Source organism: Ambystoma mexicanum, chromosome 3q (assembly GCF_040938575.1).
Source record: "Ambystoma mexicanum isolate Mex_15411 chromosome 3q, UKY_AmexF1_1, whole genome shotgun sequence".
NCBI lineage: Eukaryota > Metazoa > Chordata > Amphibia > Caudata > Ambystomatidae > Ambystoma > Ambystoma mexicanum.
In genome coordinates, this window is record NC_090926.1 from 816,917,577 (window position 1) to 816,943,180 (window position 25,604).

At 42.0% G+C, this 25,604-nt stretch overlaps 1 protein-coding gene across 1 annotated transcript in view; it reads right to left on the minus strand.

The window, feature by feature from the left end:
• CA10 (carbonic anhydrase 10) overlaps nt 1–25,604 on the minus strand; it is a 1,133,169-nt gene that overhangs the window by 804,161 nt on the left and 303,404 nt on the right. The window contains exon 2 of the mRNA XM_069654920.1: nt 23,442–23,516. Within this exon, the coding sequence (XP_069511021.1) occupies nt 23,442–23,516 (75 nt within the window). The remainder of the gene's footprint in view (nt 1–23,441; nt 23,517–25,604) is intronic.

Genomic DNA, 25,604 nt, shown 5'->3' on the forward strand with positions numbered 1-25,604 from the left:
CTGACATTATCTCTGGGAACCACACAAAACAAAGGCACAATGGCTGATGGGGAAGGTGTGGAGCTGAAGGAACCTCCAACTCATTAGAAAGCCTCCACCAGCAACTTACATTCTCCCAAGACTATTAAAGACTTTCTTCGCCATAAGGAGTCAATGGATCTAAGTCAACACCTTGAAATTACCAATGACAGCCAGCTAGAAGTTGCTGCTCACCATCCTAGCAGTGTGTTGACGTCTCTACAAACTGTCACAGTAGACCTCTCAAGTTTTCGCTCGCTGAGTGACCGTTTTAAAAACTTGTCGGACACTTCTGTGTCTCGGCCTAATCCACACAGCCAAGAGCAGGCACAGCGTGCTTTTACATCAGAAGCATTAACTTGCCAGACAGGGATTAAATACATCTCGAGGGTGCATATGCCTAGAACGACAGAGGACACTGATCACGCCGCTATCAGTTCAATCAACCACCATAGGCGACCTCAGTATGTCGCCGCTGCGCAATCGAGATCTTCCAAAAATAATCAAGAGAAGCCTCATCATCACGAGCGACTTAAGAACAGGATGGGTCCCACCTTTAAATTGCGCCAACGAACAGGCAACGAAAAATATATAGTCCTGAACAGACGCACAGTGATGAACCTGATGCATAGCATTTCAGCTCTAAGAGCTATCAAATCTGAAGACTTTAGGCCAGTGTAACCATCCTACGAAGACTAAAAAGCTTCTTGCTTTCTTTATACAACATCTAAGGGGTTGGTTGCTGTGTTAGCTAAGGCGGCAGATAAAAGAAAACAAGGATTTGACCTAACACGTCTACAAACAAATGGAAATGTCTTGGGAGAGCATATTGATGAGCGCACTCATGTGCTAGAGCACAGAAGGAGATCTTATTCTGAGGATAAGCCACGCTCAGGTTCCCAAAATTGAGGTGCAGATCGCCACACAACTACCACACAAACAGCCGTATCTTCACCAAGTGAAGAGCTGCAACCAAGGACGCCTTCAGGCTGTAGACCTGATACAGTGCAGCCGCCATCTCAAAGGGAAGACTCACTGCATCAACTAAAAGGCCCGGTCAAAAGCATCAAGGACCCGGTGGCATCAGCACGAGACTTAACTACTCAGAAGAATGCTGACACCCAAAGACCAGATTTACAGATCCAAACATGGTCGCAGCTGCCGAAAGTATTGTCATCTCCACTCCACAAATAGCCACCATTGCAGACCTCCATCCCTTCGGAGTCTCATCTGCTCTCCTTAGCTTTTTAGGAACACTAGGAGTTTCCCCCACCTAATGACCCCAGGAGAAATTAACCTAGGCGGCTACGAAATGTTGTGTCTACAGGAGTTGTGGCTGAAAGAGAAACCAACGCTAGATGGGTTTTAAATAGCCTTCTCAGTGGCACTATCAGGGGAAAAAGGAAGACCATATTCAGGCTTGATGATCGCAGTTCGGATGGGAAGTGGTCTCCAGCTTGTAAAGGTTATTTTGAAGTCCCTGTTCGTCCTAGCGGTCCTACTCTCTTGGCTCCACAGAGAGGCTGGAACAGAAACTCTATCTTCTACGCCTTTGTCATAATTATCTACTGGAATCCTAAGGGGATCCAAAGAAACTCATTGTTCGATCTGGTAACATCTACACTGGACTCTGCACATTTAGAGTCAAAACTCTTCGAGATAATAATTTGTGGGGATCTTAACATCAATTGCTCCACGAACAAGCCAGAGTTAGCTGATTCTACAACCTCCCAGGCCTTTCAACGTGGAAAAGAGTGGTCTAACTTAATGACATTGAGAAATATATTCAACACGGCTACTATGCTTCCCGAAATCTGTAAGACACCAGCATGGAAGCGTGGTTTGGGCCATTCCACCATTGACTACATCTTCGCTTCACAGCCATTTCTTGCGAATCTGCTGGAAACCAACGTTCAATATACAGCTCAAAGTGACCACAATTTGCTATTCATAAAATGTGCACCAGCAAAGCCAGCCAACTCTTATTACCTGGAAGTCGTCGAACCAATAGGCAAGGGAAACCGTGTACGGGTTACACCGAACAACATCCGAGACATAACAGACCCCTACTTGAACTTGGAAAACCGCCTTGAAGTTGATTATAGACCGATCTTAGAACCTTTTAGAACTGCCAACGTAGGTGCTAAGCACACCAGCCTGGAGGAGATCTGTCACACTCATACATTCAACGCTTTACTGGTGGCGAAGCGCAGTATGGTCCGAAGAACCAAAAGAACAGCTGCACGTCAAAATACAGATCTTAACAGAACCCGTGTAAAAGAGGTGATAAGGAGCTATAAGGCTTGGTTAAGATCATATCGTCTTGTCCTCTACCAACAGGACTCAGGGTCTATGTTGAAGCAAATTAACAATAGCAATTCCAGAGACTTTTGGAAATTGATCAACCCACGGAGCAAAGTGACAGAATCAATCCTGTCAAATGGCATCGCAGAGTCTACATGGATACAATTTTATTCAACACTGTTCAGAACTCCAGAGTCGACCTTACCTTCTACACTGGAACCTGCAACTGCCCCTGGGTCGATCTCCATGATACAACTGACATACTGCTATCTATATCTAAGCTGAAAAACCCTAGGGCTCCAGGGCCCGATGGTTTGTCTAATGAGAACTTAAAATCTGCTCCAGCGAATTGGGCAAACTTACTGAGCTTAATTTTCAAAAGATGCAATATTCAAAGGGGGATCCTACCCTCCTGGACTTCAGCTGTGATTATACCTATCTTTAAAAAAGGACGGAAAGATGACCCGAGGAATTTCCAGCCTGTGGCATTACTGGACGTCATAAGGAAGGTCTATGGCAGCTTACTTGTGAAACATTTCTATATCTGTGCAAAAAATGCACCTTGCGAAGACCCCTTACAATCAGCGTTCAAAAAGGGGACGGGAACCAGCATTAACATCTTGCTACTCAGTATATTAAAAGCAAATGTCCTGGAAGGGAACCAGAAACTCCACCTTGCGTTCATAGACCTTACCTAGGCCTTCGACTTTGTTAACAGATCAAAACTCTGGAAGAAACTAATCAACTGGAACTGTCCGCCGGAGATCTTGGGCCTTTTACAAGCTCTACACTCAAACACCAGTGTACAAGTCCGGCTGAGCACAAAGGGGCTGTTATCTTCCATGATACCAATATCCCGAGGAGTTAAACAGGACTGTCCTCTTGCTCTGGCTCTTTTCCTGGCGTACTTTGGGGACTACAAGGAAGCGAATGCTGAGACAAAATCTTTTCCTCCAGTGATTGGCCAAGCAAAAATTCCTAGAATCCTTTTTGCAGATGATCTAACACAACTCGATCAAACGCCAATCAGCCTACAACGCCAGCTTGCTTCTTTAACCAAGTGCACTGCAGACAATGATTTGATAGTCAACAAACATAAAACAAAGATAATGGTTTTTGAAAAAAAGATTCGGAAAAGAGGCAACCGAACCTGGTTCTTGTCAGGAGAGAAAGTGGAACAGGTTTTGGACTTTAAATATCTCAGGGTCCTCATCGACTCCTTGCAAAAAGATACAGCAATGCAACTTCATCTACACGCTAAAATGAGAAATCTCATTTCACAAGCTAAAATTCTGGACAGGAAATATGGTCGCTTTTCACTGATGCCACCACTCAAGTTCTATCGGGGGAAAGTGATACCCATGATCACTTATAGAGCTGACGCTATGCCATCTCTTCCAGATCTAATATGGCCCAGATTGGAGAGTCTGTTTTGCGATCAGTTCTTAACCTTCCTAATTCCACACCAATAGCGTTGATCAGACGAGAACTCTCATTATCGTCCCTGGTGGCAATAGTAACTAGAGCTACTATAATGCTGTACCGGAAGATTAAGGACCCATCTAGTCCAACGATTTTTACCCTAGTCCAAGAAGAGCTGAACTCGGGCAAGTGCAAAATGCTGGCCACTAGGGAAAACAGATGTAAATTAAATCTAGAAGACTGCAGCAGCTCAACTGAAGAATAAGTTTCAAACCCAACTAAAACAAAAAAACGCCTAGACGAAATAGATTGGATCGCCACCCTAGAGAAAGCATCCACCTACAAATTGACCCAGCATCTGCCCCAACGGCCAGAAAACTTAATGAGGTTCAACCATTCCTCATAAAGCACCCAAACAGGAAAACGAGATCAACACTTCTCCGAGCCAGACTGAATCTTTTGCCTACAAATGAGATCCTTCAGATAAGAGGAGCCTCCGTGACTAACAGTTGTCATTTCTGCAATTCAAAGCAAACTATAGAAATGCTGCAGAACCTCTTACTATCGTGCCCAGGTAAAAGTCCCTACAGAACACCATACTTGTCCCACCACTTGGAGAAGGCTTACTTGGCAGTAGAAGAGCTGTGATGGGAGTGGTTAATAGGGGGGCCTCAGACCTTCATGGGCGATAGCAGCTACAAACATTTTGGATTTAATCTTTAAGGACAAAGGAACGGATCTCTTGCCAGAGGCTTGTAGCCTTTCATAACTTATGAACTTTGTGATCTAGAGTGTGCCAGTCTTTGTTAATCTTGAGTTTTTGTGTTTTAACTTGGTGCTTACTTCTACCTTTCTTTTTTTTCCTTGTCTTTTTCTTCTCGCTGTTTCCCTGTTACTTCTTCATTTGGATTTTATTTATGTGTCTCTTGTAAAAATCACTTCAGTGATTAAACCTCGTAAAAAAATAGACTTAAATGTAATCCCTGCACTGCATTCACTTTGCTGTCATAGTAGCTGTCAAACAAGGCACCTGGGACCTCTGAACCTGCTCTGTGCCAGTAAAGAGCAGGAGCTGCAGATCGGGTGATCATGACGCAGGGCACAGGTTTCACTATGTCTTTGGCACAGAGCTTTTTGAAAGCAGGGTCTTTCTAGCAGTCCACCCTTTCTGAGATGGCATTACTTTGATAATTTTCTTAGTTAATAAAGAACGGCTCACAAGGGGAGAGAAATGTTTAATTGGTTTGAGGAACTTGTACTCGCCTACAACCTCCAACAGGTGGAGGAGGAGTTATGAGGAGCAGCCCACATAAATGAGGATATAGCTGAACTGCACTGTCAGTTGTGGACTTTAGTTGGAGTGGGGAAACCTGTCAGCGCTGTGTCGCTGTCAAGAACGCGATGCCAGTTACACTGCTATGGAATGACCTGCCAATGCTGAAATAATTGCCCCGTCACTCGAGCTAGAGAAAAAGAAGCAGAACAGGAAGCAGCACGAGATCATGGGTCCATGTCCGACTGGATATCGTGAAAGACTGGTAACCCCAGTACTACCCAGTCTGGATATTAAGCCCACAGAGGTGCCTGCTGCTGTCAGGGAGGGTCTAGTATAAACTGAGGTGCATACTGCAGTGACACCCAGTTCAGTGATCTCGGGGTTGCCTACAGGTTTAGAACCACAACCTCAGGTGGAGGACATGGTACAGAAGTGAATGAGTTGGTGTCAGATGGAGACCCAACTCAGGCTAACCTTTGAAAGGCACAGAATGACTGTGCTCCTGTGGCAGAACTGTCTGAGCAGGCAGAGCAACAGGCTCCAGAAGAAGCACCTGTGATGTTCAGGGTTTTCTGGGAAAATGGTCTGCTGACAGTCAGCTCAAGAAATATGGGGTAGGGGCCACAGGAGGTTACAATGGCACTTAACTCACAACAGTCGTTTGTCAGGTCACTTAGGAGTGACCAAGACAGCTGAAAGGTTGTCTAGCCATTTGTACTGGCCCCACATCAGTGAAAAATCAAGGAATGTGTTAGGCCCTGTTATACTCAACAAGCACCCGATAAGGCTGACAGGACAACAAATGTAGCTACTAGCTGTTGGGTGGGCTTTCAAGAGAATAGACTTAGACAGTGTGTGCCCTTTGGATCCTCAGATCACCTCAAGGAACTGGTAAATTTGGACACGGTAGGCCATGGCACCTAGTATCCAGTGGCAGTACCCTTGAAAGTCCCAGTGGTGGCAAAGTGTTTGATAGGGATATTTTCTCATGAGGGGTTCCTCAAAGTAGTTATTTCTGACAGGGGCTACAACTTCATACCCACATATACGTAAGTTGATGTGGAACAAATGTACTGTACCTTCTACGTTTTCTGCAGCCTTTGTCGCATAGACCAACAGGCCTGTTGAGCGGTTCAACAAGACCCAGCTGGGCATGGTAGATGGCTTGGAAGAGCACCTGAGGAGAAAGTATGATATTTTCCTGCTATGCCTCCTGTTTGTCTAGTGGGAGGTGCCACGAAGTGGAGTAGAGTTCAGTCCCTTTGATCTCCTGTCTTGTCATCCTGTAGGGGAGGTCCCCTTAGTCTAGTGCAGGAAGGATGATGGGACAATCCCTGGACTCATTTTCACCACATACTGGATTATTTGCTTGGCCACAGATCCATGATGGCGAAGTACAGAGAACAGAGTACTCCGAATCTGAAGCACAGTCAGGAGCTAGCTCATGGTACACTAGTAAGAGAAGAAGGCCACTGTGACACAATAAACTCCAGGACAGAATTATGGAATCTGTCAAGCCCAGAGCCCTTCAAGACAAGCAGACTATGCCCATGTGATGCTAGAAAAGATCAATGAAGTTAACTACCTCATTGATACAAATTTCCCAAGACAGAAACACAGGGTCTTTTGTGTCAACCAGCTGAAGCCTCATCATGAGACTGAGGAGGAGAAAGATCTCCTCCCAGACTTGTTACAGGTAAAGTTGATAGGTGGGTTTCTGGAGGAAGTTCAGATCTCCCTAGACCTAAGTGAACAGCAATTGTGGGACTGCTGGCAGCTGCTGGAACAGTATGCAAGTGTGTCCTCACTGACTCAAGGGAAAATTGATTGGTGCAGCCATGATATTGGCACTGGAGAAGGTACGCTGTTAAAGAACAGAATGAACCTCATATCTGACAATGTCAAGGACACTATCAAGGAGGAAGTCTCCAAGATGCTGGACGTAGGGGTGATTAAGCCTTCCCACAGCCCAGGGGCCATTCCTGTGATACTGGTACCCAAAAAGTCCAGTAGTGTGAAGATTGAAGTCTGCTTTTGTGTGGACCACAGAGGGCGCAATTCTGTCACCAAGACAGATGCACGTCCCGTACCTAGGGCAGATAGGTACATTAACAGATTAGGCGTGGCAAAGTTCAAGAGCACCTTGGACCTCACAGTAATGTACTGGCAGGTCGGCGTAACTGAAAAAACAAAGGGTAGGTCAGCATTGTCCATTCCAGAGGGCACTGCCAGTTTACTGTTATGCCCTTTGGGCTACAAAATGCCCCCATCACCCTTCAGAGGATGGTGTATGAGGTTGTACCTGAGTTAGAGGACTTCAGAGTTGCCTATCCAGATGATGTTGCTGTCTTTAGCTATGTCTTTAGCTATAGCTGGGAGGACTATCAATCCTACCTGAAACAGCTGCTCAAGCCATGCAGAAGGTTGGCTTCATTATCAAGGCATCCTAGCATGGACATAATGTAGGGGTCTTCAGGGGTCGCATGTGCTATGTGACCTAGACACTGCCCCTGGTCAAAGATCGCAGCGGCAGTGAGAAACTGAAAAGTAAAAAGGGCTCTGATAAGAGTGAGCTCTCTTTACTTTCAGCAGCATGTGAACTGGCCTAATAAGCAGTGACAGAGCTGGAGAGAGAGCAGGGCAGAAGCTTCCTTCACTCCTAGAGCAGGCATGGGACTGTCGGTACATTCGCTTGACCTGACCTTGCAAGGAAAATGCAGCCGTTTCAATCAGTGCATAGCCTGCTTGGTAACTCAGCAAGAATGTATCAATTTTCCTTCCTTTAAGGGCCAGGATGGAGTCCCAAGAAATACCTTTCTTGCCACACGTTTGGATATTTTTGGAGCTGCACAAATTTTTGCTGTTTTGAAATGGAGATCACAGAGATGCTTTTACTGCAAAATAGCTGGTACCAATTGGCCTAGGATAAGCAAACTGATCTTTTAAAGACAGTTTTCCATTCTTTCAAGACACAGGACTGATTGTCAAACACTAAAAACAAAATATGTTCCTGGTGCATGGCAGGGAGTGGGTTTATCTCTATTGCAGCCTGGGTCTTAAGCATAGCTGCCAAGCCGCCCCCATGTTGTTGAGTGACACTGTGAGCGAGTCCTGGCATTTAACTTTGCATGCCGGGACTGGTAGCCCCATACTTACAAAGGGAACAACAAAATTACAAGTTCCAGCGTGCAATGGGAAAAAAACAGAACACGCTTGAGGTGTCACGCATGACACAGGACAACTTGGCAAGTATGCTTAAGGTGCTCTTGGTTGTTGAGTGTTAGCTGCCCACCCCCACAGACAAGGCCTCATAGGTACCAAGTAGCCCAATGTCATGTATGACACCTTCAGGCAGTCCTGGGTTCGTACATGGAATTCTGTGGCTTGGAGTAATATACCTTAAATGAAAAATTAGCCTATATATCCCAACATGCAATATGTAAAACCAGGGCTGTCTGAAGGGGTTGTGCAGCACATGGGGACAATTAGTAGGACTGTGTGCTGTCCACAGAGGTGATATTTGCATACAATCAGTGCACCGCATCAGCAGAGCCCCATCAAGTCTTGTCCCGTAAACCTAACCAGGTTGGAATTAATCAATTTTTTGTGTAGTATGTTTCGCAAAAATGTTCATCAAAAATGAAACACACAAAGTTAAACCTAAAGTGAAATTTTCCTATAGCAGGAACACAGTATAACTGCACCTTTGGTAAAACAATTTTCATTGGTGATTTAAACATTATCAGTAAATGCTCTCATCCATGTCCAAACAGTATGGGACAACATTGGACTATGGGACTGAGAGGCAAGGCCTCACCAGTATATGCTACCCACCTATTTTGACCTTTTGGTGATGTATGTACATCATTGATCAAGCCGTGCTTCCAACAAATGTCGAGTTGTGATCAACTTTAAGGAAACTAACGGACACAACAATTTATGGTATTAGGTGCTGTTATTGGCCAGCATTTGACTTTCAAATTTTAATGATAGTATATACAATCACATGTACATATTCCTGAAAGTCTAAAGTGACGGAAAAGACGCCAACATGTGTTTCAACCCTGCTGGGTCGTCCACAGGGCGTATAGGTTACCTGAAAGCTCTATATCTATCACAAACATTTTTTAGGGTCAGTGAGAGCATGAAACATAAAGCAAATTCAATGATACCAAATAACATGATGGTTGTGCAGTCAATAAGGGAAGGAACACGGTACGTTAGGGAAAAGAAAAGAGAAAAAGGGGGGAGAGAAAACAAATTTATGAATATCATTAATAATTTTGTATTCCGGTGTAGTCATAAGTAACACATATAAGCCTAAAATAAAGTTTCCACAGGTCAATAAATGTTTGCCTGACTTTGGCTTAGGTTGAATACTCATAGTTCTAGCAAAGTACCCAAAGTGCGTAAAGTAACACTTAATAAAAATGGGTAACACATAACCCTATGAGAGGGTACCCCAGATGAATACATTTATGCCTAATTTGCACTTGAATTAAACACTCATGGTTCCAGCAAAGTGCCCACAGTGCATAAAATAACACTTGGTAGACATACCCATATTCTATATACCTTCAGTGAAACAAAAAAGAGATTTACCGGGCAAATGTAGGCGAGGTAGTACGTTAGAATGTGTACCAACACATGGCAATCACATTTTTGTCTTGTCACACTTGATGTAACTGCTTTGTACACATTCATTCAGCATACACTGGCTCTTGAAACAATTGACTAGTCCTTCAGGACCTTTTCAGCATCACATGCCACACATGTGCAAATGCCTAAGAGCTTCCTTGAATTCACCCTCCAACACAACCAATTTATCTTTGATGGCAAATATTACTCACAAACCAAAGGCATAGCCATGGGCGCCAAATATGCCCCAGCTTTAGCAAACCTTTTTATGGCCTACTTTGAAGATCCTCATATCTTCCATAATAACCCATACAGTCAATATATTACAACCTGGAAAAGATATATTGATGATGTCTTTGTAATTTGGTCTGGAAATCTAGTTCAGTTTCAATCTTTCATGGACTTTCTGAACAACAATAGATTTTGAATCAATTTCACAGGACACATAGATGCCACTGAGATCATGTTCTTAGATTTAAAAATCTACATAGTTGATAATACCATTCATACATGCACATATCACAAAACAACAGCTGCAAACTCAATACTACATGCAGGCAGGTGTGCAGTTATAATGTCAAAAACATTTGGTCGAATTACAAAAATGTTGAAAATGTAATGAAAATGTTGAATTTGTTTTTTTTAATGCTTTCTTTTTTTATTTACATTTTTTTGGGTTCCGCAAGTAAAAAAAAAGGTTAAAACAGAATTTAAAAAAAAGGGAGGTTGGGGGGAACCAACCCCCCATTTCGAACAAAAAAAAGAAAAAAAGACATTTGAATTTTATTTTTTCGACATTATGTTTTCAACATTTTGACTTTTGACATTATGTTTTTCGACATTATCACTATAAACCATGCAGGGAGTAACCATAGAAAAAGCTTGATTAACAACATACCCTAGGGGAATTTTTAAGATCCAGCTGAAATTGTAGTGAGGATACAATATTCTCAGCAGAATGTAAGTCGATTGGAACCAGATGCAAAGAAAGAGGCTATCCCAGCCAAATTGTTAACAAGGCTTTGAAAGATACCAAAGATGAGGTACACTGTTCCCTTTTTACTCAGACCAGACCAAGGACCAAAGATCCAAAACCACCAACTCTTTCCCAACACATGTGAACTTTATCACTAAATTCTCCAAAGATTCAAAATGTATATACCAGATGTAACACAAACATTGGGATCTCTTCTTATTAGACCCAGACCTAGTGCCATACATCTCTGTGAAACCAAATATTATCTTCACTAAAGCCCCAACCCTCAAAAATATACTTAGCCCCTCTTTTTTGAGTTCTGCTCCCATGAGACAGCAGAATTGGCTATCAGATAACACCAAGCCAGGGGGCTTTCACAAATGGGGAACTTGCAATTTTTGTCAGTTTGCTTTGTCATCCACCAAAGTTTTTACCTGTCATGGAGACCTACACGCCAAGATCACAGACTTCATTAGTTGCCGTTCTAAATATATTATTTATGGGATCCAAGGTGTATGCCGGAAAGTGTATATTGGCAGTGCTATACAAGAATTATGAGTAAGGATTAGAGAACACTTTGCGAATTTGAACAGTCAAGATGCCAAACTCCCGTTTGCAATGCATTGGCAAACCGAACACCAACTGGACCATCGTCAGGACATCAAATTTATCGGACTTAAACATATTAAACAGCATGCAAGAGGTGGTGACAGACAACTACCCTATGCCAGGAAGAAGCACGCATGATATGTAGACTACGCTGCTTACAACTTGGCTTAAACCAAGAACATTCGCTCAATGTATTTCTATGAATTATATCTAGGTCAAAAAGGTGAAATATGATAATTCAAAGTACAAGACATAATACTTGTCTGAACGCTAGTCTTCACTATGTATTAGTGCTTAGATAGAACTCTGGTGTCTCTATATGTTCTAGGCGCTATGCGTACATATATTACCTATTTCAAACCTGAACTTTGATGTTTCTCATTTACATATAACACTTGGTGACTTCCCATAAACGATATACACATTTCACTTTCACTGATCAAGCACCGATACTTTAGGGAGCCACTCTGTACATGGCAGCACTTCACGCATGTGTCTAAATACGTGAATATGTATAATGTATACATGTTCACACAACCAAAATGCAGCCGTAAATGACAGCACCATTACAGTAGGGGTGCACACTTCTTAACCAGGCATAATTAGCCTTTATAAACTTGCCATGCCGTTTTACTGTTCTTTCGAGCATTGTCTGGCAACACATAATTATGGGAGGGATCATGTGACCTAGCAGCACATGTTGCCTTTCCAATTGTAATTGGCTCATATGGCCAACGCCCACCAGTATACAGATAATATACTCGAAATGCGCCCATAGAGTATGGAATTCTTAAATGTCTTGTGATAAATGCTAAACGTGCGTGCGCCTTAAATACATTTAGAACAGGCATATTATTTAACAGGCTTGCTCAACCATCTACGTTTTAGACTAGCAACCTAGCATTGCTATGCAACATGCGGTCACATGAACAATCACGTGACCTAATATATTATCCTTGCCCTGAGTTGCTATAGGTCCGTTCAGCCAACGCCCCCGTGGACAGCATTTGCAACGCTACAGACTGCTACTCAGCAGAAATATCTGTGAACTCACAACCATGCAATTTATTTGCTGAGCTCTTCTAAAATGACACATATTCGTTTAATACAATTAATCTGAATGCCTAAATTTATTAGATTATGCTATCTTTAGTGTAATCATTACTGCACTCACTCATAATGTTTACTTTCCAAACTTTAATTTGTGAACTTAACTAATCAGCAGCATACGTTTCAGTGCGTACCTACTGAAATGACCATTCCTCTTTTTCAGAGACCATACACTCAGTCAACAAGCCTATGGGTTTGATTCAACAAATATTGCGGGCGCTACTACTTTTGGCTTTTTACTTGCATACTGTACTAAAATACTATTAGCATGCGGACAGGCAGGTAAGCTAATACATTGTTTACTTGGTTATATGTATAGATTATGGTGATAGTCACATGATATTTATGAAACATATACATGCTGGCCCCTAAACAACCCGTTTCTGTTTTCAGAAACCCCAAATTATTGGTTTCCTAACTCCAAAGAGCACATGCTCTCAACATTTGTGTTGGTACACATTCTAACTTACTGCATCGCCTAAATTTGCCAGGTAAATCTCTTTTTCGTTTCACTGAAGGTATATAGAATATGGGTATGTCTACTGTAGGATATTTTGTGTGAATATGGGGTTTGGCGGTATTTTTTACCGCTAAAAGATGAGTGGTAGTTTGGTAATACTTATCCTTGCATTTAGATTTGGTTTGGCCTCATATCATTCTAGTGACCATACCTTGTTACATTATATTGGAGAATCTAGTAATATATACTACTGGTGGTAATTTGTGGTAATAGATCCTTCTCCAACATCTATCAATGGGGTGTTTTCATAATCCAGGCCTTGTTGCTTCATGGACTCATTTCAACACACAAATGCATCAGCATCTTTCATTTGCTGTCCATTCTTGCACTTTAGCGTTATTGCAACCTGCTTGGTGAATGCATTTCTTCTCTTTTAAAGAGAAGCGCAATGTCTGCTCATCTAATTCAGTTTGCCATTTTTCCCTAGGGGTCTAAATAAATCTGCACAGATTGTTTTTCCTTTCCACTTTGCATTTTATCTTGACACATCAAAATGACAGTAACGCTAGGTATACAGCTATTCTGGAGGTATAACTCCACTGCATCATTCCTTTTGGCAACGGTGTGGCATTCATTTACACTGCTGTTTTGTGTCTCAATGGTTTTTTTGTTAAGGACCACAGTGCTCCGTTCACCCCATCTAGGAGAGGAGACAATCTTTTCAGCTAGTCTGTCCCCATCAAAAATGGAATTTCACAAACTGATGTGATCAATACTTCTTGTTTCATTCTGTGTTTTCCTATCTTCGTGTCAACTTCGTTAACACCTATAATAGGCTCCTCCTCACCGTTAAAATTATGCACTGGACCTTCACTTTGCCTCACTGTGACATGATTATGTGGAGATCTCGCTTCATTGATACTTTTTACCAATTCTTTGGACATAATTGTGGCCTGGGCGCCGGTGTCAATCATCACAAATGTACTGCATTTCTCTTCCACTGTAATGGGAGCATAATACCTGTCTTCAACTTCCTCTAAAACACATAAGAAGTGCAAATTCTTACTGACTTCAGGACTCACCTTTCTCAGGCCTTTTTCACTTTTGGCTAAGCACATTGGTAAATGGAAAGACATTTTTCCCTCATTTCTCTCCATTTCTGTGTGAGAGACTTTATTCATTTCCCCATATTCAGAGGTTTTTTGGAGTGTGGCCACTGTTTGCCCATCCATCCAGGGATCATCAGATGTCACACTACAATCCTCCAACTGAATATGTGTAAAAATATCACTTGGTAATTTGCCATTTTCTAATTCTGTGCATTTGTGGTTATTTGGTATGGTACCAGTCTTTTTAACTTCTTTAACAATCTGTGGCTCAAAGAACACTTCAGGTGATTGATCTATACCCCCCTTTAGAGTATTTTTTCTTTCTACCTGTGTTTGGTTAGTGTTTATATTGCCCAGGGAAGGAGTTCTACCATCCCCACTTACTCCCTGTTCACTTGTATCACCCGTGCATGAGCTGTCTTTCTTAAATCTGTCCCTTTGTTCTTTTGGAGATTCATTCTAGCTCTAGAATGAACCAAACTTCTTTTTTATATGTATTTGCAATTTCTGTCGCGTGTTCATTTGCCAGTATTTTCATTTTTGAATCACTAAGCATCTCAGAGTCATTATGCAAAATCAAATCAGGGTAATCTGTTTTCTTAGCATTACAGGTATCATTAACATTTAGTCACTTATCAGAAACCACCCGGTCATTGCCTTGGCTTTCTGCCCCCTCATTTGATGACTGTTTTTGTGCTGTAGAGAGTTTTCCTATTGGCTCAGCCAACATTTTCACTTTTGCCTCGAGACACTGGAATCTTTCCATCTCCCTAGAATCTTCTCTCTGTGGCCTATGTCGATATTGATTGTTTTCCCCGTGATTGAATCTATTCTGATATCTCTCAGGAGAATTATTTCTATTGGGATTGCTTCTGAACTCTTGATTCATATGTGGAGGGGAGCAGGGTACACCCATCCTTTGGTTATAGTCCCCTGGTGGTGGTGCTTCATTGTATTGACGTGGAGCATAATTCATATTCTGCCTGTCTCTCATTTTGTGAGTATTGTCCCCTATGCGGATTCCCATTTTCAGCAAATCGATCCACATATCGGGGTCTATCCTGATTACCATATATCATGGTGTTAGGGTCAAATCTGCTCTCTGTCCCCAATGTCTGGTAGGGACCATCATTTCTTTGATCCTGACTTTATCTCTGATTATTACTCATACCTGACATATCAGGCCGATATCCTGCCTGGGGCCTGTCTCCTAAGTACCTGGGGCTGATGTAGCTCTCCCTATTACTAGGATCATGTGATTGAAACATTGGTGCAGGGAGTGACGACCTTTGTTGATTACCCCTTTGTTCAGGTGCCAAATTACCTTTACCTGAACTTTGAGCAGACTCAAGGGACATTTTGGCTGACCTGATCTCCATCACTGTTACTGAGGGTTCTTTAGATTTTGGTCTAGTGTCTTCATTTATCATTTTCTCTATCCGGACAATAGAGTACTTCATATAGTTTTGTACTTTGGTGTACAATCCATTCAAGGGACTTGTCACGGTCAAATTCACGGACTAACTGTGATATGATGTCTTTCTGTAGCCCATACAAGTATGCAGTTTTAAACTCATTGGAATTGGGGTCAAAAGATACATCAAATTGAGAAAAAGCTCTTTTTATGTCTTACAAAAACTGGCGAGGTGACGTGTATGCAACCTTTTTTGCCTCTTGCAATGATTGGAAAGGAGAAAATGACGTCTGCTCTCTTTTTGAAACTCTGCCCATGTCATATTTTGCTGTTCATTTAACCCTCTAATAATACTGGCTGTGGGGGCATCCAGAGTTAAGTGAAAATATTGCCTGTATTGTTCCTTGGGTATCTGGAGGGCTTTGAATATATCATGCACCGCTTCTAGGTGGTCCTCTATACAGCACTCCCCTCCTTTTTTAAATGGTTTGATCAGAACTTTAATTGATTTCATTATTTTTATAGGGCTACTCGTTGCTATGCAAGGAATTGCACTACTTTGTGATTTAACCCTGGTTTCAGGTGTATGTGATTGGCGGTGGCCCCCAATGGGTGTTTCAAATCCCCCAAGAGTGCTACAACCAAGTTCAGTCACCGTCCCAGTCACTGGGGCACTAGCTCTCTGTGTAGAAATAGGATTCATCGCACCTCCATTGAATGTGGTGTCCTGCCGTCTATCCTGGGACCTGGAAATGCATATTTGCTGTTCCAAATCATTGCACTTTTTAAGGAGCCTATCTGCCTCCTTATGCAAATAGTTGTTTTCATCACTCATCTTATTAATTATCTCCTGCATATCGCACATTTGCATTTGGCATTCATTGAATTCTTTGCTTCTTTTGTCTCTTTCTTGAAACATTTTAACCATTTCTTGTTCAGCATTTTGGAGATCACTTTCTTTCTCAAAATGTTCCTTTTGCAAAACCTGCATTTCCAAAACAACCTCATCTTTGTCTTGTCTGATATGGTCTACCAACACGTTCAAGTGTTTCAATTCTTGTTCACTATCCTTAAACTACTTCTTGCTTTGAGACAATTGAGTGTCAAGATCTCTATATTTTGACTGCATGTGTTTTTGACATACCTCCAATTCTGTGCTTAACATTTCCTCTTTTTCACTTGCTCCATTCAGATCAGCTTTTAACCCGCTAATCAGCTTGGTATCATTTTCTTGGATTTGCAGGGATCTATTTAGGATAAACCATGTCTTGGCACATAGCCGTATTAGACAATCTTTCGCTGCATGTTTATCAACTGCATTTAGTAGTCTCGAAAGACCTGAATTATACTGCCTTCTGCAAAAATATTGTCTAATGGTTCTTTCTGTACTTCACCATAGATGCGGTCATGCCATTCTGTGGCATTATTTGATGACCATATCCCATGTGCATATAGCTTTGCCTCCAGATATTGCACTAGGTCTGGTAATGTGGCCTCCATTTGAGACAATCTAAAATTCACTTTTAGTGTCACACTTCTATCATGAAATGGGTTCCCTCTAATGTACGTATGGTAGTGTGAGAAACACTTGCCATGCCCAGTAGGAGCTCTATAGCCACTTTCCCGTCCAACACACCACGTATGTAGGATATTCTGTTTAAATATGGGGTTTGGTGGTATTTTCTTACCGCTAAAAGATGAGTGGTAGTTTGGTGATACTTATCCTTGCATTTAGATTGGGTTTGGCCTAATATCATTCTAGTGACCATACCTTGTTACATTATATTGGACAATCTAGTAATATATACTACTGGTGGTATTTTGTGGTATTAGGTTAATTAGTGGTGAGCATAGTTTCCTTCACTAAATTATAACCCCATCATAAACAAAACCTTCCTTTGTATTAGAATACCTCCTAGTGATCTATAGAGGGCCTTGGACCTATACACACAAGGGGACCCAACACTTTTATATAGAGTGCCACCTACAGCCTGTGACAGGTATCAATGATTTATCTACACCAGTGATCTATGTGCCCATAGGCATTATTGGCTCATGGACCTCCAGCAATCTATATTATATTATATTAGATACCCTCCAACAACATGCAAGGAGATCACACACGCACACACCTGTTTATCACTGCTTATTCTTGGTTATTATTCTATCTGCATGGGCAAAATGACAAATGTATTACCAAATAGAATACATCATCCCTGTGTCACAAATACAATCCCAAATACAATATTAAAAAAAAAAAAACTGCACCATCTGCTTTATATATTATTTGTATTGCAAACAAATAGAATTCACAAAAACAATCTTACCATGTGCATTGTCCATAATCTGTAACAAAAAGAAAAGAAAGAATACAGAAACAGAGCAAACAAGCTTTTTTTCTTTTTAAACATATGATTTGCTTTTTAACATTATACACATGACGAATCAAGATACAGAGGGTTTCCCTTGCTACTCTGACTATCTGACTACCTGATATTTTTAGAACGGTCAACCTCACTTAAACTGTCTGCTTACCAGAAATATTTGTGGCTCTCTCCCATACAAGACCTTCCTTTGCTCGCCTCTGAAGAACAGGCACAGTCAGCATAAATTGTCTCTGTAATCATGGTGTCTGGGATGCACGGCGAAACTTCCAAGCCAGTGCCAGTGACACCAAGATCATCTATCTCCAGAGCACAGCCAACACAAACTAACTTCCCTCTGTCAGTTTTCCCCTCAGCGGAGCTCTGCACCTACCCACTTCGCCTACGTGGTATATTTGCAGACACTTTCCTCCAATCAGGTTAAAAGGCAGCATCACCCTTCACTTTTACACAATAGAAGCTTTTCTCAAAGAGCGACTGTTTCAATTATTATTTCTTTTTGCGCATACTTTCTGCATTCTGCAAACACAGAAAGAGAAAGAAGAAGAAAAAGAAATGTTAGTGCACGTTTGAAAATCGAATTTCAGAGTGTGTATTTTCACCTGCTTTTGTACAAGGGACTACATTATAATGTTAAGGTTAGCATTAGTGATTAGCAATTGTTAATTAAGTCAGTCAGTTATATAGATAATGTTCAATAATGTAGTCTTCTATACATGAGGTATTCAAAAGAAGAGAAAAAAATGGTGCACTTCTACTCTTTGCAGTTTCACATTGAGCTTTTTGCTGCATTATAAATCCTGTACCTTGCATGTTACCAGCAATTTATTCACATGTTTATTAAGTGTTACTTTGTATTTGTATTTGTATTTGTTTATTTATAACGCGCACACCCACAGGCCCAGGGGCATCAGGGCGCAATTTGTACAAGGTTGCAAGAAAAGAACATACAGGGATATAAATTACAATAAAAGTGTGTCAAAACAGCAAAAAACAAACTTAATAATTGCAAATATTACACAGGGTACAGTATCCCTAGGCTTAGCAGAGGAAGTATCCCTGAGGTAGTTGGGAGGGTAGCAGCCCGGAAATCATGTAAGGGAACAGGCGGGCTGGGTAAGTAGGACAAGTGTCTGACACAACTAATGCTGGTCAAAGAGCCAGGATTTGGTTTTATTCTTGAAGGTGTTGAAGGAGTCTTCAGCTCTGATGGCAGCGGGGAGGGTATTCCAAAGTTTGGAGGCTAGGACAGGGAAGCTGGTGCCTCCGGCTTTTTGGAGCTTAAACCTGGGGATAGTAAGGCAGTTAGTCTGGGCAGTTCTTAGTGGACGGGCAGTGGAGTGGCGCGAAAGCCGACTGCAGAGATAGATCGGAGCCTTGTTGGCTAGGCATTTGTGCGTGAGGGCAAGCGTTTTTAGGGAAATTCTCTGCTTCACGGGTAACCACTTAAGGCTAGTTCTGGCTTCTGAGATGTGGTGGTTACGAGGGATGTTCAGGGCTGCTCGAATTGCATTGTTCTGGGTGGTTTGGAGTTTGGATAGGTTTTCTTGGCTAGTGCCTAAATATAGAGCACTGCAGTAATCTATTTTTGCCATGATAAGTGTTCTCGCTAGTGTGACGCTATTGTGGGTGGTGAGGAAAGGTCTACAGGCTGAAATGAGTTTGCACGTGTAGGCGGAGGTGGACCTGACTGCATTAGTTTGTCTTGACAAGGATAAGGTGGAATCTAGGTAAAAGCCTAGTGTTTTGGTGTCTTTAGAGACTTTACGCACTTTGGGTACTTTGCTAGAACTATGAGTATTCAACCTAAGCCAAAGTCAGGCAAAAATGTATTGACCTGTGGAAACTTTATTTTAGGCTTATATGTGTTACTTATGACTAAACCGGAATACAAAATTATTAATGATAGTCATAAATTTGTTTTCTCTCCCCCACACCTCCTTTTTCTCTTTTATTTTCCCTAACGTACCGTGTTCCTTCCCTTATTAACTGCACAACCATCATGTTATTTGGTGTTATTGAATTTGCTTTATGGTTCATGCTCTCACTGGCCCTAAAAAATGTTTGTGATAGGTATGGAGCTTTCAGGTAACCTATCCGCCCTCAGGACGACCCAGCAGGGTTGAAACACATGTTGGCGTCTTTTCAGTCACTTTAGACTTTCGGGAATATGTACTTGGCGTCTTTTCAGTCTATTCAGACCTTCAGGAATATGTACATGAGATTGTATATACTATCATTAAAATTTGAAAGTCAAATGCTGGCCATTGACAACACCTAATGCCATAAGTTGTTGTGTCTGCTAGTTTCCTTAAAGTTGATCACAACTCAACATTTGTTGGAAGCACAGCTAATGAGGATATTTTGATCAATGATGTGTAACTAGTTTAGTTTTTTTTGGGAGAAATTACCCCTTTATATTCTCACTGCTGTTGCATACCTCACGATCACCTTTTTCTCAACACATATTTGGGTTTTTCTTTTGACTAGATTCTCAGCTTTTGTGCACCTCCAATGCAGGGTTCATTTCTCACTTTCCCAATTCTGTTAATGTATGTAGCCTCCGGTAACATGAGGTGTGGCTGCGCCAGCCCATGCAAACCTACCTGCTTTGACTATTGATTGTCGACGTCTGTAGCCCTCCACAACTTGTGGCAAGGCCACACCAGTATATGCTACCCACCTATTTTGACCTGCTCGTTGATGTATGCAGCCTCCTGCAACATGAGGTGTGGCTGCTCCAGCTCCTGTAAACTTACCTGCTCTGACTCTTGCATGCAGATATCTGTAGCCCCCCGCAACGTGAGGCGAGGCCATGCCAGCATATGTAATCTACCTATGCCAATTTGCTTACTGATGTACTCAGCCACCTGTAACATAAGGTATGCTGCACCATTATACGTAACCCAAACCTTCCGGTTCAGTATACTGCTTATTTAAGCTAGCAGGCTCGTAGCACCTAAAGAAACGTGCTAGCATGTGTACACCTTGTAACGAAAGTTATACCATGTTGCCTGCTTAAGTAATGTATGCAAAATTTGCCTGAAATTATGTAACCAATCTCATAAGTAAAAGCGCCCAGATGCCTCAGGGTTAGGTGCGCTATATAAATGTCAAAATAAATAAATAAATAAAGAGGCACCTATAGTTTAAGGGGGTGAGTTCAGGCACAAACTGAAAGATTTGTTTGACTCATTTAGTGAACCTTTATAGCAGGAAAGGTGGTTCAGTAATGACATCTGCTGCAAAGATCTTTGCAAGGCCCAGGTTCCAAGCACAGTACTATAGCTCAGTGTGTCGATGCACATGCAACAGATAGGAGAGATACATGTAATCTACTGGTCAGAAGGGCCAATAATGGAAACATAACTTGTGTTAATGCACATTCCCCACTCCACCATGCTGGGCACATCAAAAGATACAGCAAATAGATTTTGAAAGAAAGCACTGATGTACAAATTAAACGGGATGGAGACAACACCAGCCTTAATCCTTGCTGCACCCTAAACTATTCCATGAGGTCATCATTCTTGCCATTTGCTATGGCGGCCTGGATTAGCATATACAATTCCTTGATCACCCCCAAAAGCCTGTGCCTTCATGGACGTCATTTGGGGTTGCCATGGTTTGTAGCTTCGATCCCTGGTAACTCCCTTGTGACATCTAGCACTGGCTCTGTGAATCCTGGTGAAGGATTGCAAAGTCAGTATCAAAACAAAAAGAAAGTGAGCTCTTACACCCCTCTTTAATTTCGGAAATCACCTTGTTTGTCACCCTGTTTAGCTTTCTCTAATGTGCTAAATACACAAAGCTGAAGCTGGATATTAGTATTCTACTACTTTTTTTGTTGTTTTGTTTGTTAATGGGTTAAAACGAAGTTCAACCTTAACAAAACATTTGGATTAAAAAAACTATCAGAAGATCATATGGAAGATTAATAATAAAATAAAAACAAGTATAATTAATAGTTACATACACAAACACGATTTAAATAAAACAACAATGCATTCGTAAACAATTCTTGATGCAAACAGAATTCCAAATCACAAGACCGTGACAATTTATCCTCAAGAGTAGGAGAGGTGGAATTCAGCTCATGCTATTCCAGAGCATTTAAGTTCAAGCTGTCAATAAGGGTGACTACTGATACAACCATTGACACTTGCATACCCTAAATGCATTTTCTCCAAAAATGTTCTTGATCCAAACAAACCACTGAGTCAACATATTTTTGGAAACAATAGTTCCTTTCTGCTTCTTAGTGTGCTACTTTCTGTAAGCAGGTGTTTCGGAGTTTCATTTATACCTGCCTGTTGACAAAATCCACATTCAGTTTCTGTGGCCAAGAGCCTTTGCCATTTGAACAGAACCTCTTTGGTTAAGAGAGGGTTCCAGCGGAACCGCAGTTATGTATCCCTGATCTTAGCACGCTCTACACGCTCAGTAAATAAATCAACAGTGTGCTCTACTTCTATGCTCATTTTGCAAATGGGAAAGGCTGGTGTATGCATGCAGGGTTTCTGTGTTTGCGTACCAATCGTGAGCAAAACCTTTTGTTTAACGTGTTCTGGATTTTTGGTTAGATCATCCTTTCCCATTTCCTGCTTTGCAAGTTTTGCTAACAACAGTACCTTCCCAGCCGCCCGTCTTTCGCAGCCACCCTGCCCGTCCTTCCTCCCCACCCTTTTCCCTCCTCCTGCTAAATTCCAGCACTACCCCAATTGCCGTCAGGCAAAGTAATTGTAGCCACCCGTCTTTCGCAGCCACACTGCACTCCCCAACTCCCCACCCTTTCCCCCCTCCTGCTAAATTCATGCACTACCCCAATTGCCATCAGGCATAGTAATCGTAGCTGCTCGTCTTTCAGAGCCCCCCTACTCTCCCGAATACCTCCCCACCCTCCTCCTCTTTCTTTTAATGTCAATTAGCACTTACTCTTATAATTTGGCCCCTGACCATTGATAGCAGTTTGTCTGTTTTCCCCCTTCCCTCCTTGTTCTTCTCCTCCCACTCCCCTCCAGTACCATTCAAATTCGTCTTGACCTATTTTGATAGTCGCTTGTTTTGTTCCTCTCCTTCAACCTCACCCTGTCACAGTGTAGCTTGTTGCAGTGCAAATGTCTCAGAAACCGTGTATTCTAGGGTTGAGGACCGGTCCTTCTACGACAACATTGTGTCTGTAGGCAGTTAGTATTGCATATTTGTGTGGTTAATTAAAGTATACATTTGTATAGAACCTTGATTGAACATTCCTTTGTTTGAGACTTTTATACTATTGTTTTGTTTGCTACTTTTATCTCGGTCAAATTCACACCCTTTCTAAGAGTGCAGCCTACCTCGGACCCATGTAAACATAAAAGGTGCAGGAGGTGTATCTCTTGACAGTGCCTGTTTTGTCTTGATGATTGGGATCACTGATGGTTTGTATAAGTTTGAGGGCTGAGTAGGCAGTTTAGGCAATACTAATCCTTGTACTCATGCAGGGCAGCAGTCATTTCGTCACAAGGTGGCCCATAATACATTTTGTAAGGGGGCACCTTCATTTTGTGTTGCGCCACTGTGCATGCTTGATTCACAATGCTAGTACCATTGTACATTTACTAAGCAGAGATGCCACTGAATTGTGCAACTTTTCCCTTACGTGCGTTGCAATTCGTTGTGCGCCGAAAGCAAAACATAGATGTATTTACTCAATATATCAAAGGATTAAACGAGTCGTACCTGGAACAAAGCTGCCTGGTACCACCTCCTTATATGCCCAAAAACCTTCATGGATTTTTGGTGAGTTCTGTTGAGCTAGAAGACAACAAAAAAACACAACACAAAATCAGAGGCTTGCCGAAATGCTGCAGTGCAGTGCATGTGATGGATCTAATTGGTCTTGCATGTTTGGTAGTTTATCGTTCTAAATTATTATGACAAACTATAACCAGTAAATAAATCAACAGTTTTGCAAATATTTTGATGTTTACACATACTCGTCAGTTAGACCACATATTCTTAGAAAAGGTATTAATAAAACCATTGGCAAGCATTGGTCTGGCGTCGCTGGACATAAGTGAAGGAATAGGACAATAAAAAAAAGGCCAAAATGTCAACTGAACAGGATTGAGACAAGTGATCCTGGAAAGGTTCCTCAAGTAGAGATGAATTACAATACCCTGTAAAAGAGCAGAACAGCAAGCACCATTATATTGCAATACATGTGAGAGAGTAGCGTATTAATCCAAAGCTATTATGGTTTTGTAAAGCAAAACATGTTGAAGTAAGGTGATTTTTTGGGGGGGTGTAGAATACAATTCTCTGAACAACAATACCAACAGCAACCCCATACATGTATTTAGGCCTTGTTTAGAGTCCTCAGTGAGGTGTGGCTGGGGTACACCATCTCCAGGCTCACAGAGCAATGCTTCCCTTCTGGATTATGGTTGCTTATTTAGGGTGACACCGCAAGTGTTTACACATTGGACAGAGTGTGAGAGCCCTTCTGATGGGAATCAACAATGCAAAATAACCTTTTCAAATGGCTCGTGTCTTGAACCCGATCATAGCTCTCCAATCAAACCAGAGGACAAATATTCATTTGCACACAATTGCATTGCACACTTCAGGGTCATGAGGATTTTCTGCAGCATTTTGCTGAGGGGCAAAGTGCTGTTTCTCCTGATACAACACATCACACATTGATGATCTGCTGGTTTCACATTTATTTATCATCCTTACATACATATGCCTTGTCAGTGCTCAAAACCGCATGACCACACACCCTGTAACATTGTGAAAGAATCAAATCACACTGCACATGCGAACATGTTTTCACATACACAAGATTATGCATTATTTACTCGAGTGCTCCACTGCCCTCTTGAAGAGGCCGGGCAGCCTACAAAATGAAGGACAACCCTCTGCCTGGAGGTGAAAAAATGAGAGCTGCTAGAATCCGCCCACTTTGTATTTGGAAGCATTGTGGGTAGAATGACATTGAGCCACTGCTGGGCCGCAACAGAGACGCAGTCCCCAATATCCAGGAGTGATGCATGCTGTGCATGTGGCCATATGAGATGTAGCCAAGTGGTTACAGTAAGGTCTTAACTAGCCTGATGGGCAGCGGCCCCGAATACAGGGGTTGGGCCGCTTTACCAGGTGCAGAAAAGAGATGGCCATGGGCAAATTAGGAGGACATGATGCTGGTTCACAAATCCAGAGGCATGCTCATAAGGCCTGGGAGGGGTGAGGAATTCAAAAGCTAGAGGGAAAGGGTTAAAGGGAAATAAAATGTGGGGATAAACAGACTGTGGCTGGGAGGTAGAATGGAGATATGGGGTAGGTGCAATAGTCCTGGGGAGTGCCCTCTATTTGTTAGCAGCAATCTTGTGGCGCTTGGCAAAGCCTATACTAGACCTCAAGTAGTTGATATCATTGAAATCTATACAGGGTTGGGTGTATGGTCGAGCAAAGGAACTTCATAGTCTACTCACCATCACTTCCAGCCGTCGTCATAAAAAAATAATGGGAGAGTCCTGAATGGTCGTTCATTTAATGTCCTTTACAATTCATAAATTACAAGTTGCTTTCCAATAGAGAAGACAAATCGAACTCTCTATGATTGTAAGCATTTACTACTTCTCATACAAATATGCTTCAGAAAGCATTCATTGCAGGTCCATCTAGACCATGGGCATGCAACCTGTGATACTCCAGAGGTTTTTGACTACAACTCCCACCAACCCTGACTATTTACTATGATGGCTTGACTTGATATCTGGCAGGCCAAAGGTTGTAGACCTGTGATGGTAGAGATGAAACTGTGACGTGCAAGGCCCCTTCCCCACCTGTTCCCAAACGACAGCAAACATATAGCATAAGAAAACTAGAATAAGGTGT